Raw genomic sequence first — 12,865 nt, forward strand, 5'->3', positions numbered from 1 at the left:
ATCACAGCAATCATTTTTTCAGTTACCAACAGTTGTCAGAGTCACAAATGCTTTCAAAAGAATAAACGCTATTTTTAAGGCAAGTCTTCCACTGGGAGGGGAAGAAGGTAAATGGAAGTGGAAAACGGCAGATACCTTCCCTTATCTGCATAAGGACTGAGAAGTAATGTCTTAGTTGGCACTAGAAAGCTTTATTGGGGTTGAGATGATATCAGTGGATAATAGGAAAAGAGAATTGTTATCATTTTCAAATCAAGCTTGAATTTGCAGTCAGAGGAGAGGCTGAGGAGGATGTCTCCAGCCCGGGGTCCAAGTATTTTTCCTATAAAATGTAGCTGGTTTGTTGCTTAAGAGATTAATTATGGACCTTTGAGAAAACCATAGAAGACTCCAGTTAGTTAAGAGGTGGTACGCATTCCAAAAGGAGGCATACTTTCTAAATATCTTCTAGACAAAATTATACCTATATAGAAGAGCTAAACTGAGCTGTAAGCGTCAGTGATCTACCTAAAGGTGGACACTTCAGTTTGGGAAAGAACTGATATCCTAGAACCAGGAATGAAAGAGCCAAGAATCATCCCATTCATCTCCCCAAAACAATGTTCAAAGCTTTATCTGGGGTGGTAAACTTTTTCTATAAAGGGCCAGAGAGTAAATATTTTCAGCTTTGTGGGTTATATAGGTCTCTGATACAACTACTCAACTCTGCCACTGCAGCATGAGAGCTGCCGTAGACAATATATAAATTAATGAGTGTGGCTGGGTTCCAATAAAACTTGATTTGCAAAAACAGGTGGTGGCCCAATGAATCCACTAAAAAACTATTAGAATAAATGAGTTCAGCAAAGTTGTACAAGATCAAAATACAAAAATCAACTGTATGAAAATGTGCCCATGCAAAAACTTCTATATAAATGGTCACAGAAGCATTATTCAGAATAGCCAAAAATGGGGGGGGGGGGGAAATCCAAATTCCATTAATTGATGAATGGATCAACACAATGTGGCATATCCATACAATGGAATAGTTATCAGTCACGAAATGAACTTTGAAAATATTATGCTTAGTAAAAGAAACCAGGCATAGCATGATTCCATTTATATGAAATGTCCAGAACAGGTGAAATTATAGACAAAAAGTAGATTAGTGGTTGTCTGGGGCTAGGGGTGGGTTTTGTTTGGTGCAATGAAAATATTCTGGAATTAACTAGTGGTGTTGTTTCGAATATACTAAAAACTTCTGAATTGCACACCTTAGGAGAATGAATTTTACAGTATGTAAATTATGTTGCAATAAAAAAATCACTGTATTTCTATATATTAGCAATAAGCAGCTCCAAAGTGAAATTAAGAAAACATTAATAAAAGCATCAAAAATAAATATATAGGAACAAATTTAACAAAAGAAATGCAAGCCTTATACACTAAAAGCTACAAGGCACTGTTGAAAGAATTAAAGAAGACCTAAATAAAAGCATGTCCATGGATCAGAAGAGTGAGTAATTGTTAAGATGGTGATACTCCTCAGATTGATCTACAGATTCAACACAATCCCTAACAAAGTCCCAGCTGTCCTTTTAAAAAGTTTTTTGGATAAGAAATGAATCCAAGTTACCTTCTAGGTTTCTGAACTGGGTATTGGGGGATATTTTGACTCCATTCACCCAAAACTCAGCACACAGGAAAAGGGGCATGCAAGTTTAAGGGAGAGAAGATAAACTAATTTTGGACCAGGATGGACTTGAAATGATGATGGGTCATCTCTAGGAACGCAATCTCTTAATTAATACCGTTGTCTTTCCCATGAAGGATGAGGCAGGGGACACTACAGTAACTCCTGATGGAGAGATGTGAAAAGGAGAGAGGGGCTCAAAAGTGACTAGATGTCACAAGAGTGGCCAATAGCCCTTACATTTCATTAACAGGAAATTTGCTGAACTGAAGGATGACATCTCCACGTTGGAAATACATCAAACGTTTAAAAATAAATACACAGGGTACTACTGAACACTTCCAGTTGAACTAAAAACATGTTTTTCCTCAAGTTCCACTTCTAAGGCCATATACTGTCACAGCGGTTTTCTAAAGGTGAGAAGCACTATGGACATGACCTATGACCTACACTGTGGTGCCAATAAACACCAGCCTCGGAGTCAGGAGACACCGGGACCCTGGACATGAGGACACAGAAGGCGCTCAACAAAAATCCACTGAAGAAATGGCAGATTAGCTCCGTCAGAAATTTATCACCTTGGGTTTGTCATTTTCTCCTGTCTAAAACATCATGAGTATGAGTTCCCATGAAAAAATGATTATCAAACTCATGCTCTCAAAGATACTTTCCAGAGCTAATACTGCATGATCTGCCGCTGGACTGAAGAGGCATGTACTGATCTATCCGTTAGAGACCAATTCACTGCACTTTATTCCATATTTTCAAAATTACTCTTTACCCCTACTAAATATTGTACAATCATGTATCATTTGTTTCAAAAAGGAGAGAGAGAAATAGTAATGTAAAAATCGGTTTCTATCTGGAAGAATGGATCAAGAAGCAAGACCTATATAAAGTGTCCTTAATATTGTATTTTCTTGAGTCTATGATGCCGCCAGGCACACACACCATGTTTTCTAAAACACACACAAAAAAATCTAAATGATTTCCTTTGCCGTAGATGATAAAAATCGTTTTAGCAATGTTAATTTGAGCAATATTTGTCTTAAAATTAAGAAGCTACAATACCACAGAAACTATCATATTCAAACTATCATATTTAGTTTGTGCTAAAAGACAAAAATACTTACCACGTCTAGATTTTTCCTCCTTTGCCTTTGCAAGGGCATCATAGTACTTGTCAGCACATTCGGGGATGACATCATTTACATTATTAACGGAAGACTTCAAGACAGACAAAATATCACTTGTCTTTTCTTTCTCCAAACACTGATTAACATCAACGACCAGTGTAACCCCTGGATAATAACAAAAAAATGTTTCCGTTAATGGTTACCTTCTACCTACCCTGGAGGAATGTAAAGATATCATTCGACCTCTGAGGAACGCACTGCTATCAAACCTTATTACCCTGAGAATACAACCACAGACGCCCGAGTCACCAACTCCCCCACCAGTTTAGGCTGTAAGAATTGGACCCCACAGGCCTGACCGGAGTGGTTCAGGTGGCTGGAGCGCCGGCCCGGGCTTGATTCCCCATCAGGGTTTCGGGTTCACTCCCTGTGTGGGAGGCAACCAATCAATGAGGTTTCTCTCCCTCCCTTCCCCTCTCTCTGAAAATCAATGAACATGTCCTGGGAGAGGATTAAGAAGGAAAAAAAAAAAAAGATCCCACAGAGCATGGCTTGTTAAAAATCATGGTATTTCCTGGTTACTCGTGTGAGGTAGCAAGGCCCTCATTTTGCTCACTATGATAATCTTTGAAATTGGATGAACACACACCAACAGACATGGGTCATTAACCAGTATTTGAGGCTGGCTTTACAAAGACACTTATTTATTTTAGAACAAGTAAAACACTGTTTAAGCTATGGGAATCCTGATAGTCTCTGCATGGTGCAAGTATACTGCCAAGATTGTCATTAGCAACCAAAAAATGTTCTAGAAAGGCAACAGGCACAGCTAGTGAATATATGCAATGGAGTCCAGAAACTTAATTCTGGAACCAGTTTAGACCTATAAAGCATTTTATCCTATTTCAAATTTCTGCCTCTCCCCTAAATAAGACCACACTGCACTCTTGGTTGCCTGAAGAAAGTTAACATGGTGAATTCTTTAAAAAAAATTTTTTTTAATTTATTGATTAGAGAGAGAGAGGAAGGGAGGGGGGAGAGAGAGAGAAGGGAGAGAGAAACATTGATTTGCTGTTCTACGTGCTGATGCATTTATTGATTGCTTTCTGTATGTGCCCTGACCAGAGGCTGAACCGGCAACCTTGGTGTATCGGGACGACACTCTAACCAACTGAGCTACCGGGCCAGAGCAACAAGGTCAATTCTTTATTGTCCACTTTAGTTCCAGATAAGATGATTCTGGCTCAACCAAATGAACTATTTTTTTTTATAACCTGTAAATGCAGTTAGAAATGTAGAACAAAAAAATGGAAGAAACTAGTTTAAAATGCTTTTTAGGTGAAAAATGATCTTGATGAGAAGAGGAGATACTTTTTTTTTTCTTTTTTAAAACGCACACACATCAAACTCTACCATACAAATGCTAAATGGTATATGTTGTTGTTATCAAATTATGTCCACATGTGCACAGAACCATAAAGGCTGAGGGGCAGGAAAAACAGAGTCAACTTTCAGCAGCCTGCAGTCAAAGACATACAAATCTGGAGGAGCGTGGGAAGAAGAGGGGAGAACTTCTGTGGCAAACTCCAACTCCTGCCGAACAAACGGTAGAGCAGGATGTTCCTGTGCTGTAGTTAACAGGAATGGGTGTACTGTCCCCTCTCCTCTCCTCCAGGAAGTCTTTGTAGGATGAGAAAAATGCAGTGCTGGTGTTTGAGAAGTTTGTGGTCTGAGAGAAGCAGAAAGAACAAGTCAATGACGAAGAATCTGTACACGAATTACATCTGATAGCTTCATCCAACCCAGCAAAATGCCATTTTCTTTGAAAGACGAGTATCAAAGCCATACATTCCTTGTATATAGTAATGTGCTTTGAGTGTTTATGTTCAAGGAGTGGGTCCACAGGTTAACTCTCCAGCTAACTGAAGCTTTCTTCTCATCAGAACCATTTCCTATGAAAATCTAATCCCTGGAGAAAACCCTAATAGAACAGTCTCTACCCTGCTCATCATTTCACCCACAGTCCCTGGTACACAAAAGGTGCTTAATGTTTGCTGGGAGCTATCAGAAGAGTCCCTCATGTCATCAAAGTTGTACTGTACTATCGTACGGTGAGTGATACTTGCAAGGACTATGGAGGTATTTGGGCTTCTTTGCTCCTGCACTAAATGGCCTCAAATCCCCATGTTTTCTAGTTTTTTCCTTTCGTGTCGCTGTCAGCTATCACTTCAAGGTGTTGTATGTGTGCCCACAGAGGGAATCCTGAACACTTAACTGCTTGGTAATTAATTCATGGTTTCTGATGTGCTCTGAGTTGGGAAGAGAAAACAACTGAACATATTAGCATTATGCCTGAGATAAGAACAGGCTGAAAGTGTTCGTCCAAGAGGTCCCCATGGAGTCGAGTACATCAGTTCCAGTGCACAGGCTTCTTGACATCTATTTTGATTGCCTTTTGGCTTAATCTGTGGGTTGTGGTTAAGTTCTAGACAGCTGAGGATGTCAGGTAAAAGATCTCCATTAAGTTGGGTATATTTCTGCTACAAAACAATTAAACTTCCTATAAATCATCTAAGAAATCCAAAAACATGTTTGCTCTACATCTTAAACCACATACCAGCAGGCTCTCTCTAAGACATGTATTCTCGAAAGAGATGATATAACCCCCAGCGGGACAAAAATTGTTTTTTTGAGGAAGAGGGTAAAAAAATCTTTTAATGTATAAAGCACAGGTCTACATATGGTATATAAACATATACAATATGTCTGTAGTATTAAAGTTTCATGGTGAGAAAAAAAGATCCACATGAGGACCAATTACAGGAAACAATTTTTAGGAAGACTGCTTAATGTGCAATAATGGAAAAGGCTGAGAAACACTGCTCTAAGGAGTCAAAAGTAGAGACAAACCTACTTTAAGAAAGCAGATGCTTCATTGAAAATGAACACTGGGCCAAAATGAAGGAGACTTGAGTTCTTCTGCCCTTTTAAGTCTTGCCTGTGGTAAAATACATGAGCCAACACATTTTCTTTGATCAAATTATCTGGGAGTGGGATTTATGCTTACGACATGTGACCAGAATCTGTTCTAAGTCTTCATGCAAAGGATAAAAAATGCTTTTAAAGGTGAGATTAAATTCCTGTTAAGAAATGAAAATTCTCATCTCAGTGTCAAAACATACATCCGTTTTATCTTCAGAACATCTCTTTGTTCTTATACAGCATAGAAGAAACTTTATCAACTCTTCTGGGGGATGGGACAGAGGTAGGAGGTAGGATTTTAAATGCACGTGCAGAGTACAAAATCACACACTGAGGAAACCTCCTACTTTTATAGTCAATATATAGATCCATGAGTCTCATGTAAAAAACAGACCAACATTTGCAAGCCAAATGTAAGAACAGAGAATAAAAGGAATAAAAGAGAAAAATGTAACCCTTTTAGGCTACTTGGGTGCCTGTATTATAATCTAACTTCTTGAAAGGCTTTCTTCAAACTACATTGTCTTCAGTTTTATATTTAAATTTAAATCACATCTCAATTTCATTTTCTTTTTCTTAAGGATTAGAGTGCTGGAATGAAAGATTTCAAAGATCCTAAGGGTATAAAAGTTCAGGTTGGAGAAATACACATATTTTTCCTGGCTAAGGAAATAAAAACCAGATGTTCCTTGCAGTTTCTTCCAAAGCTTAAAAGCGTACCTCTAGAGCAAAAGTAAGGTACCTCAATAGAAATCTATGACCTGATAGGAGAAATTCTAGTTATTTCATGAATGGACAGCTTAATGAACTAGACTTTTAGGAATCTTATTTTAATTTATGTAGGTTATTCATATATGTAAAGAGATAGTATATCAATCTTAAAGCTATTTTAAAAATTTATTTATTTATACTTTTATTTTTTTAAGTTTATCTTTATTGTTGAAAGTATTACAGGTATCCCATTCCCCACCCCGATCTCCTTCACCTCAATTCCACCCCTTCCCCAGGCCTTCACCCCATTATTGTCTGTGTCCATGGATTATGCACATACACATATAACTTCTTTGGTTAATCTCTTCCCACCTCCCACCCCCTTCCCTCTTCTCTCTGAGATATGACTGTCCATTGCATGCGTCAATATCTCTGGGTCTATTTTGTCAGATTCTTTTGTTCATTAGTTCTTTATTAAAGAAGATCCTTCAACATTTCATGTAATACTGGTTTGGTGGTAATGAACTTTAGTTTTTTATCTGTGAAGCTCTTTATCTGACCTTCAGTTCTAAATGATAGCTTTACTGGGTAGAGTCATCTTGGTTGTAGGTTCTTGCTTTTCATCACTTTGAATATTTCCTGCCACTCCCTTCTGGCCTGCAAGGTTTCTGTTGAGAAATCAGCTGACAGTTATATGGTGCTCCCATGTAGGTAACTAACTGCTTTTCTCTTGCTGCTTTTAAGGTTCTCTCTTTGTCTTTAACCTTTGCCATTTTAATTATGATGTGTCTTGCTGTGGGCCTCTTTGGGTTCATCTTGTTTGGGACTCTCTGTGCTTCCTGGACTTTAAGTCTATTTCTTTCACCAGGTAAGGGAAATTTTCTGTAATTATTTTTTCAAATAGGTTTTCAACTTCTTGCTCTCTTTCTTCTCTTTCTGACACCCCCATAATGCAAATGTTGGGCCGCTTGATGTTGCCCCAGAGACTCCTTATACTATCTTCATATTTCTGGATTCTTTTTTCTTTTTGCTCTTCTGGTTGGGTGTTTTTGGCTTCCTCATGTTCCAAATTGCTGATTTGATTCTCAGTGTCCTCTACTCTACTGTTGATTCCCTGTAAATTATTCTTCATTTCAATTCCTGTAGCCTTCATTTTTGACTGGTACTTTATTACGTCATTGCCGATACGTCATCACTAGTTTCCTTGATAGTCTTACTAAGATCCTTGAGCATCCTTATAACTATTATTTTGAACTCTGTATCTAGTACCTTGCTTGGCTCTATTTCACTTAGTTCCTTTTCTAGAGATTTCTTCTGTTCTTTCCTTTGTGACATGTTTCTTTGACTCTGCATTTTGGCTGCTTCCTGGTGTTTGTGTCTTTGTATTAGGTAGAGCTGCCATGTCTCCTGGAATTTGTAGAGTGGCTTTGTGTAGTAAGTGTCCTGCAGGGTCCAGTGGCTCAGGTCTCCCCAGTCACCTGAGCTGGGCCTTCTAGGTGATCCCCTGTGTGGGCTGTGTGCACTGTCCTGTTGTAGTTGAGCTTTGGTTCCTACTGGCATCACTGGGAGGAACTGACCCCCAGGCCAATAGGCAGAGGACCAGCTATAGCCAAAGAGCTGCTGTGCTGGAGATACCCCTATGGAGCAGGATTTACTTCAGTGGGGCTTTGGTGTTCACTGAGTCCGCCCCTTGAGTGTGTCACTCGTGGATATGGTAGGGTTGTAATCTAGCATGGTTGAAGCTGACCACCGGGTGGACTGCCTCTGGGGCCTCCTGGGATGTGAAAAGTCAGTCTCTGTGTGTGCCCTGCCCAGGGCCACCCAGCATGAACTACACAGCAAACAGTAAATGGCTACTACCTGTGAGGGGCTTGGAGGTGTCCAGGAGAGGCCAAGCTATGAACCAATGCAGGCTGCTGCTAGTCCCAAGCCTGGGGCCACTTACTGAGAGGTATGGGGCATGCTGAGGCTAGCTGCTGCTTGTTTGAGAGATTTTAGGAAATTCCTAAGCATGAGGCTGGAAAGGCCACTTGCACAGAGAAGCCACTGGAAATGGCTTGGATGAGCTTGCAAGCAGGGAGGGGTGGGGCCTCCGGGAATCACCAGGGTGGGGTGAAAAGTGTGAGTCAGGTGCAGGACATTCAGAGAAGGCACCAGCCTACCAGCTCTGTGCCAGAAGGGCTTGTAAAAACGAGCCATAGCCTCTGCCAGCCCTTTTGTCTGGGAGAAAGCTGCCCCTCCACCTCTCGCCCTGATTCCAGGCAGGTTAGTTTCTCCCTAAATGTCCCAGGTTCCTTTCAAGCTGCTGCCCAGGGCTGGGGCTCAGAGGGAGCGCATCTGAGTGAGTCCGTGCATGGGCCCTTTAAGAGGAGCTTCCTGGGACTCAGGCAGCCTCCACGACCCTCAGCCACAATCCCTGCTGGTTTTTACAGCCTGAAGGTTTGTTTGGAGACTTCTCTTCCCGGCCCTGGAGCCCTGGGCTGCGGGAGCGATGTGGGGCTGGGACCCCTCACTCCTCCAAGAAACCTCCACTGCCAAGATGTCCCTCCTGGGTTTAAACCACGGCACCGGGGGTGGGTCCCTGACCTCATCTCTGATTCAGCCCCAATCTGCCCGCATCTCCGCCCCTCCTACCGGTCTCGATGCTTCTTCAGTTCTCTTGTTGTAGGGCTCTGTGCAGTTGTTTCACTAGGCTCTGAGCGATGGTTGTCCTGTATTTTGGTTGTAATTTTGATACGGTTGTGGGAGGTGGCGGGAATATGGTTACCTACATCACCACCTTGTTGTCTCTATCTTGAAGCTATTTTAGATTGCCATGTGAATTTTCATACTATTCCTCTATGAAAACAGAGGCTTACCATAAAAAAAAAAAAGTTCTCATTTGAGCCGATGTGGGGATTCTGCCAGTTGCTGAGTGTGTCTATTCCAATTATGCATCTGCACCTGGGGAAAAAAATCCCAGGACGGGTTTGGGGATCCACTGGGTTCACTGTGAGACGTACCTAAGCTGAAAGTCCACTGATCACCTGGCCTCCACAAGCCGTTACTCTGACTGGTTGCACTACAGTGACATTTTAGGTCTCCTGGAATTAGCATCACTTCTAAGCCAGGGTTCAGTAATCCCTGAAAAGTCTAATTATGTTCTTTCCCCCAGCACAATCACCATGCCAAAAGACCACAGATCTCTTGGAGGAAAGCCTGGGAGAAAGATGAGCAGTATAAAAATGTGTTAGTGTAGCAGAGTGCTTTTTCACTGGGACCCCGCCTTCCCTTTTCTCAAGGGGTTCTGGTCTGTAAACTGGCTCAAGGCTGGGAATTGACTAGGGGGCCACGACTTTCTGTTTCTACAATTCAAGTTATACTTCTATTCCCTTGACCTAGAACTCTTCTTTAGCTTGTATAAGTAAGAATTTAGTAGACTGTCTATTTCACTTCTAGGAGCACCATGCTCGATTAGCCAATTCCATAGGTTTCTGTGAGTGAGACTGCTCTGATGACTGCTTTGACTCTGCTGTCCATTGTAATAATTACTTCCACTTGTCTTTCGGTGATTAAATGCTGCCTCTGCCAGCCTCCCTACATATTTTGGACTTGCCAGCCTCTCCCTAATTGCATGAGACAATTCCTAAAAATAAATCTCCCTCTTTCTCTCTCCATGTATGTATGGGTAGTATAGATAGATGTATATATACAAAATATATACTTTCCAGAGAAACAGATCTATCATCTATCTATCTTTGTAGTTCTGTTTTTTCCCAGAGAAAAATATTTATGTAGTTTTTTCTCTGAAAAACCCCAACTATGAAAGACATGAAAGAGAGGATATTTTGCTTAATATTTGTTAAGCAAAATCGGCTACTTTTCTAAGGATTAAGATTAAAAAGGACTTGATTAAGCTATACATTTGAGAGTTTAGAAACCATTTTTTGCTTTCTGGGTTTTAATTGGCCACATTCTCAGATTTTGCTGGAGACAACACCCTGTCATTGAAAACAGTGCAACCAACGAATCCTATCGTATAAATATGCATTCAAGAACTCAAATCGACAGGAGAGTCCAAATCTTTTCAGAAATTAAAAATTACATATTTTTAAAAAATTATGAATAAAAATGAAAATTAGAAGCGTAACCAGATACAAGCAAGGCAAGTTGGGACAGCAAGAGAAGGAGAGGGCTTACACTGCTTTGCTTTGTCCTTGTCCATGTTGGCCTCATAGACGGCTTGCTGAATCTCATCCAGCCAAAGGATTTTAGAAGCAGGGTCCTGGGGTATGTCATAGAATAAAAGAAAGAACAGTGAATGATGACGAAACAGAATTAATAACTACTTTTAAGGAACCATTTTTAATAATTCCCACAAGCTCTTATTTAGCAACTAGCAAGTTCTGCCATACACTCTACAAGATACTAATGAAACAGACCCCCAATACAGCCACTTCTCCCTTCTCGCCTGCCACCCCTTTAGTCCAGCCCAACAGCATCTCTCAACTGAACAGGTGCCCTGGTCTCCTATTTGCTTTTGTTGTTTTCAGGTTTGCCCTCTTCACAGTGGTCTTCCACGGAGAACCAGATAATCTCTTCAAAATGGGCATCTCCTTACACCACTCCTTGGTGTAAACTCTTCCAAAGTCTTTCCCCTGAAGTTGGGGAAAAACAAAACTCCCTTCCCATGGACCGTGGGGATCTAATGATCTGGCTTTACCTCATACTCTTCTATTCCCTGTTCCAGACCTTCAACCAGCCTCCCTCAGATCACAACATTCTGCCCCAGCTACCTGACTGTGATTCTTTCTTTTCATTCGGGTCTTAACTCAACTGCCACCTCCTCCTCCAAAAAAGACTTCTCTGGCTACCCTTGCCAAATCCTCTCTCCTCCAGTCAGTAACTGTGGTTCCCAAGGTGGCCCAGAGCACCATGGGATACTTTAAATTCAAGGCAAACACAATGACACCAACATTGATCAGATACAGAGACAAAAATAAAAAACATTAAAAAAAAAATCAAACAAAAACATAGTGATTGCCCTCAAGGAGCTAACAGTTTAGTAGAAGAGACAGATACATAAAAAAATAATTATAATACACAGTGATTAGGGCATCAGCTGTAGAAACACAATCTGGAAAGAGCCAAGATGGGATTAACTTAAAGTAAGTAGGGGGGTTGAGTTACAGGAGGAGAAAAGATTAAGTTAAGAATAGTTTCAGAAAGGAAGTGATAGCAGCAATAAAAGGTACTGAATTCTCTTTAGCATCTTTTTACCTTTGGGATGATCTTATGCTCTTGCTACAAATGCAGCGCTGGGGTATATAATTAACAGGGACTGCAGACAGCAACTGCATTTTACATAAACTTGTCCCAGATTGCAAGTAAATGTTTTTATCAGCAGAAATTAAGTATTTTTGTGGAACACGAGACATTCCATTTTAAAAAATGGGAACCTCTGCCTATGTGTAGAAATAAGTGCCATGCACTAAAATCCGAAAGCAAAACTGTGATGAAGAGAAGGTAGCTCGTGGGAGCCCTGGAGAACCAGCTTCATCAGTTAGGACCCAAGACAAACGGGAAGCAGGAGGGAGAAATGATGTTCACCAGCTGCTCTGGCAGCCTTCGATCTGCTTCCCTGACACTAACACAGATCGTGGATGTGGACAGGGCTCTGAGAATGCAACAAACTCTTCTATTTCAATCCTGCAACATCCGGGCAAGGGAGCCCACTGTGGAAGGCTTGGCGCCTGCCTCTCCAATCATCTCTAGCTAGATCAGCCATATGGGAACCATCGGCCCTGAGTAAGACTCCATTTCTTGGCAGGAAGAATGGGGAAGATTCAAACAGGAATTAAGATGGTAAGTTGAAGGCTAGAGGAGGGACAAATAGGGGAATGAGAACTTTTTTTTTTTTTCTAAGACCAAAGAGAACTTGCACCCACAAGGCATAACTAAAAATGAAGCTCTCAGTTTTTTTGTGGGTATTTACCAAATTCCTCCACACTTATCACTGTAACAGACACACCACACAAACTTTTAACCAGATGAAAAGGAAGTTACATGTCAAAGGTCATGCTATCATCCCACGTCAAAGATGATACTATTTGTTTTAAAAGCTAAACAGAAGAGAGTTTGCAAATAAAAGGAATTCAAGTCAACAGTTTAAATCATGATTCTTTGAAATAAAGGCTGCTAGAGTTAAAAGGAAAACCAGGAGTAAAAACCAAACCCCACCAATGTAACATCCCCTTTTCAATTGCTCTCTAGAAGACTGGAAATATTTTATTTACAGGATGGTCACGATTCTACCTCCAGCTAAACAGCCAGGTTCAACATATGAGTTACAAATGGATTAAGGGAACAGAAACTAGACCATCTG

The 12,865-nt window shown here is 40.7% G+C and overlaps 1 protein-coding gene across 4 annotated transcripts in view; it reads right to left on the minus strand.

The window, feature by feature from the left end:
* IQGAP2 (IQ motif containing GTPase activating protein 2) overlaps positions 1–12,865 on the minus strand; it is a 248,957-nt gene that overhangs the window by 57,796 nt on the left and 178,296 nt on the right. For all 4 annotated transcript variants that reach the window (XM_081132687.1, XM_081132688.1, XM_081132686.1 and 1 more), the window contains 2 exons: positions 10,681–10,765; positions 2,806–2,973 (listed from right to left, as the gene is read on the minus strand). In XM_081132687.1, coding sequence (XP_080988813.1) covers positions 2,806–2,973; positions 10,681–10,765 — 253 coding nt within the window. The remainder of the gene's footprint in view (positions 1–2,805; positions 2,974–10,680; positions 10,766–12,865) is intronic.

This window comes from Miniopterus schreibersii (assembly GCF_964146895.1).
Source record: "Miniopterus schreibersii genome assembly, chromosome: 3".
Taxonomy (NCBI): domain Eukaryota; kingdom Metazoa; phylum Chordata; class Mammalia; order Chiroptera; family Miniopteridae; genus Miniopterus; species Miniopterus schreibersii.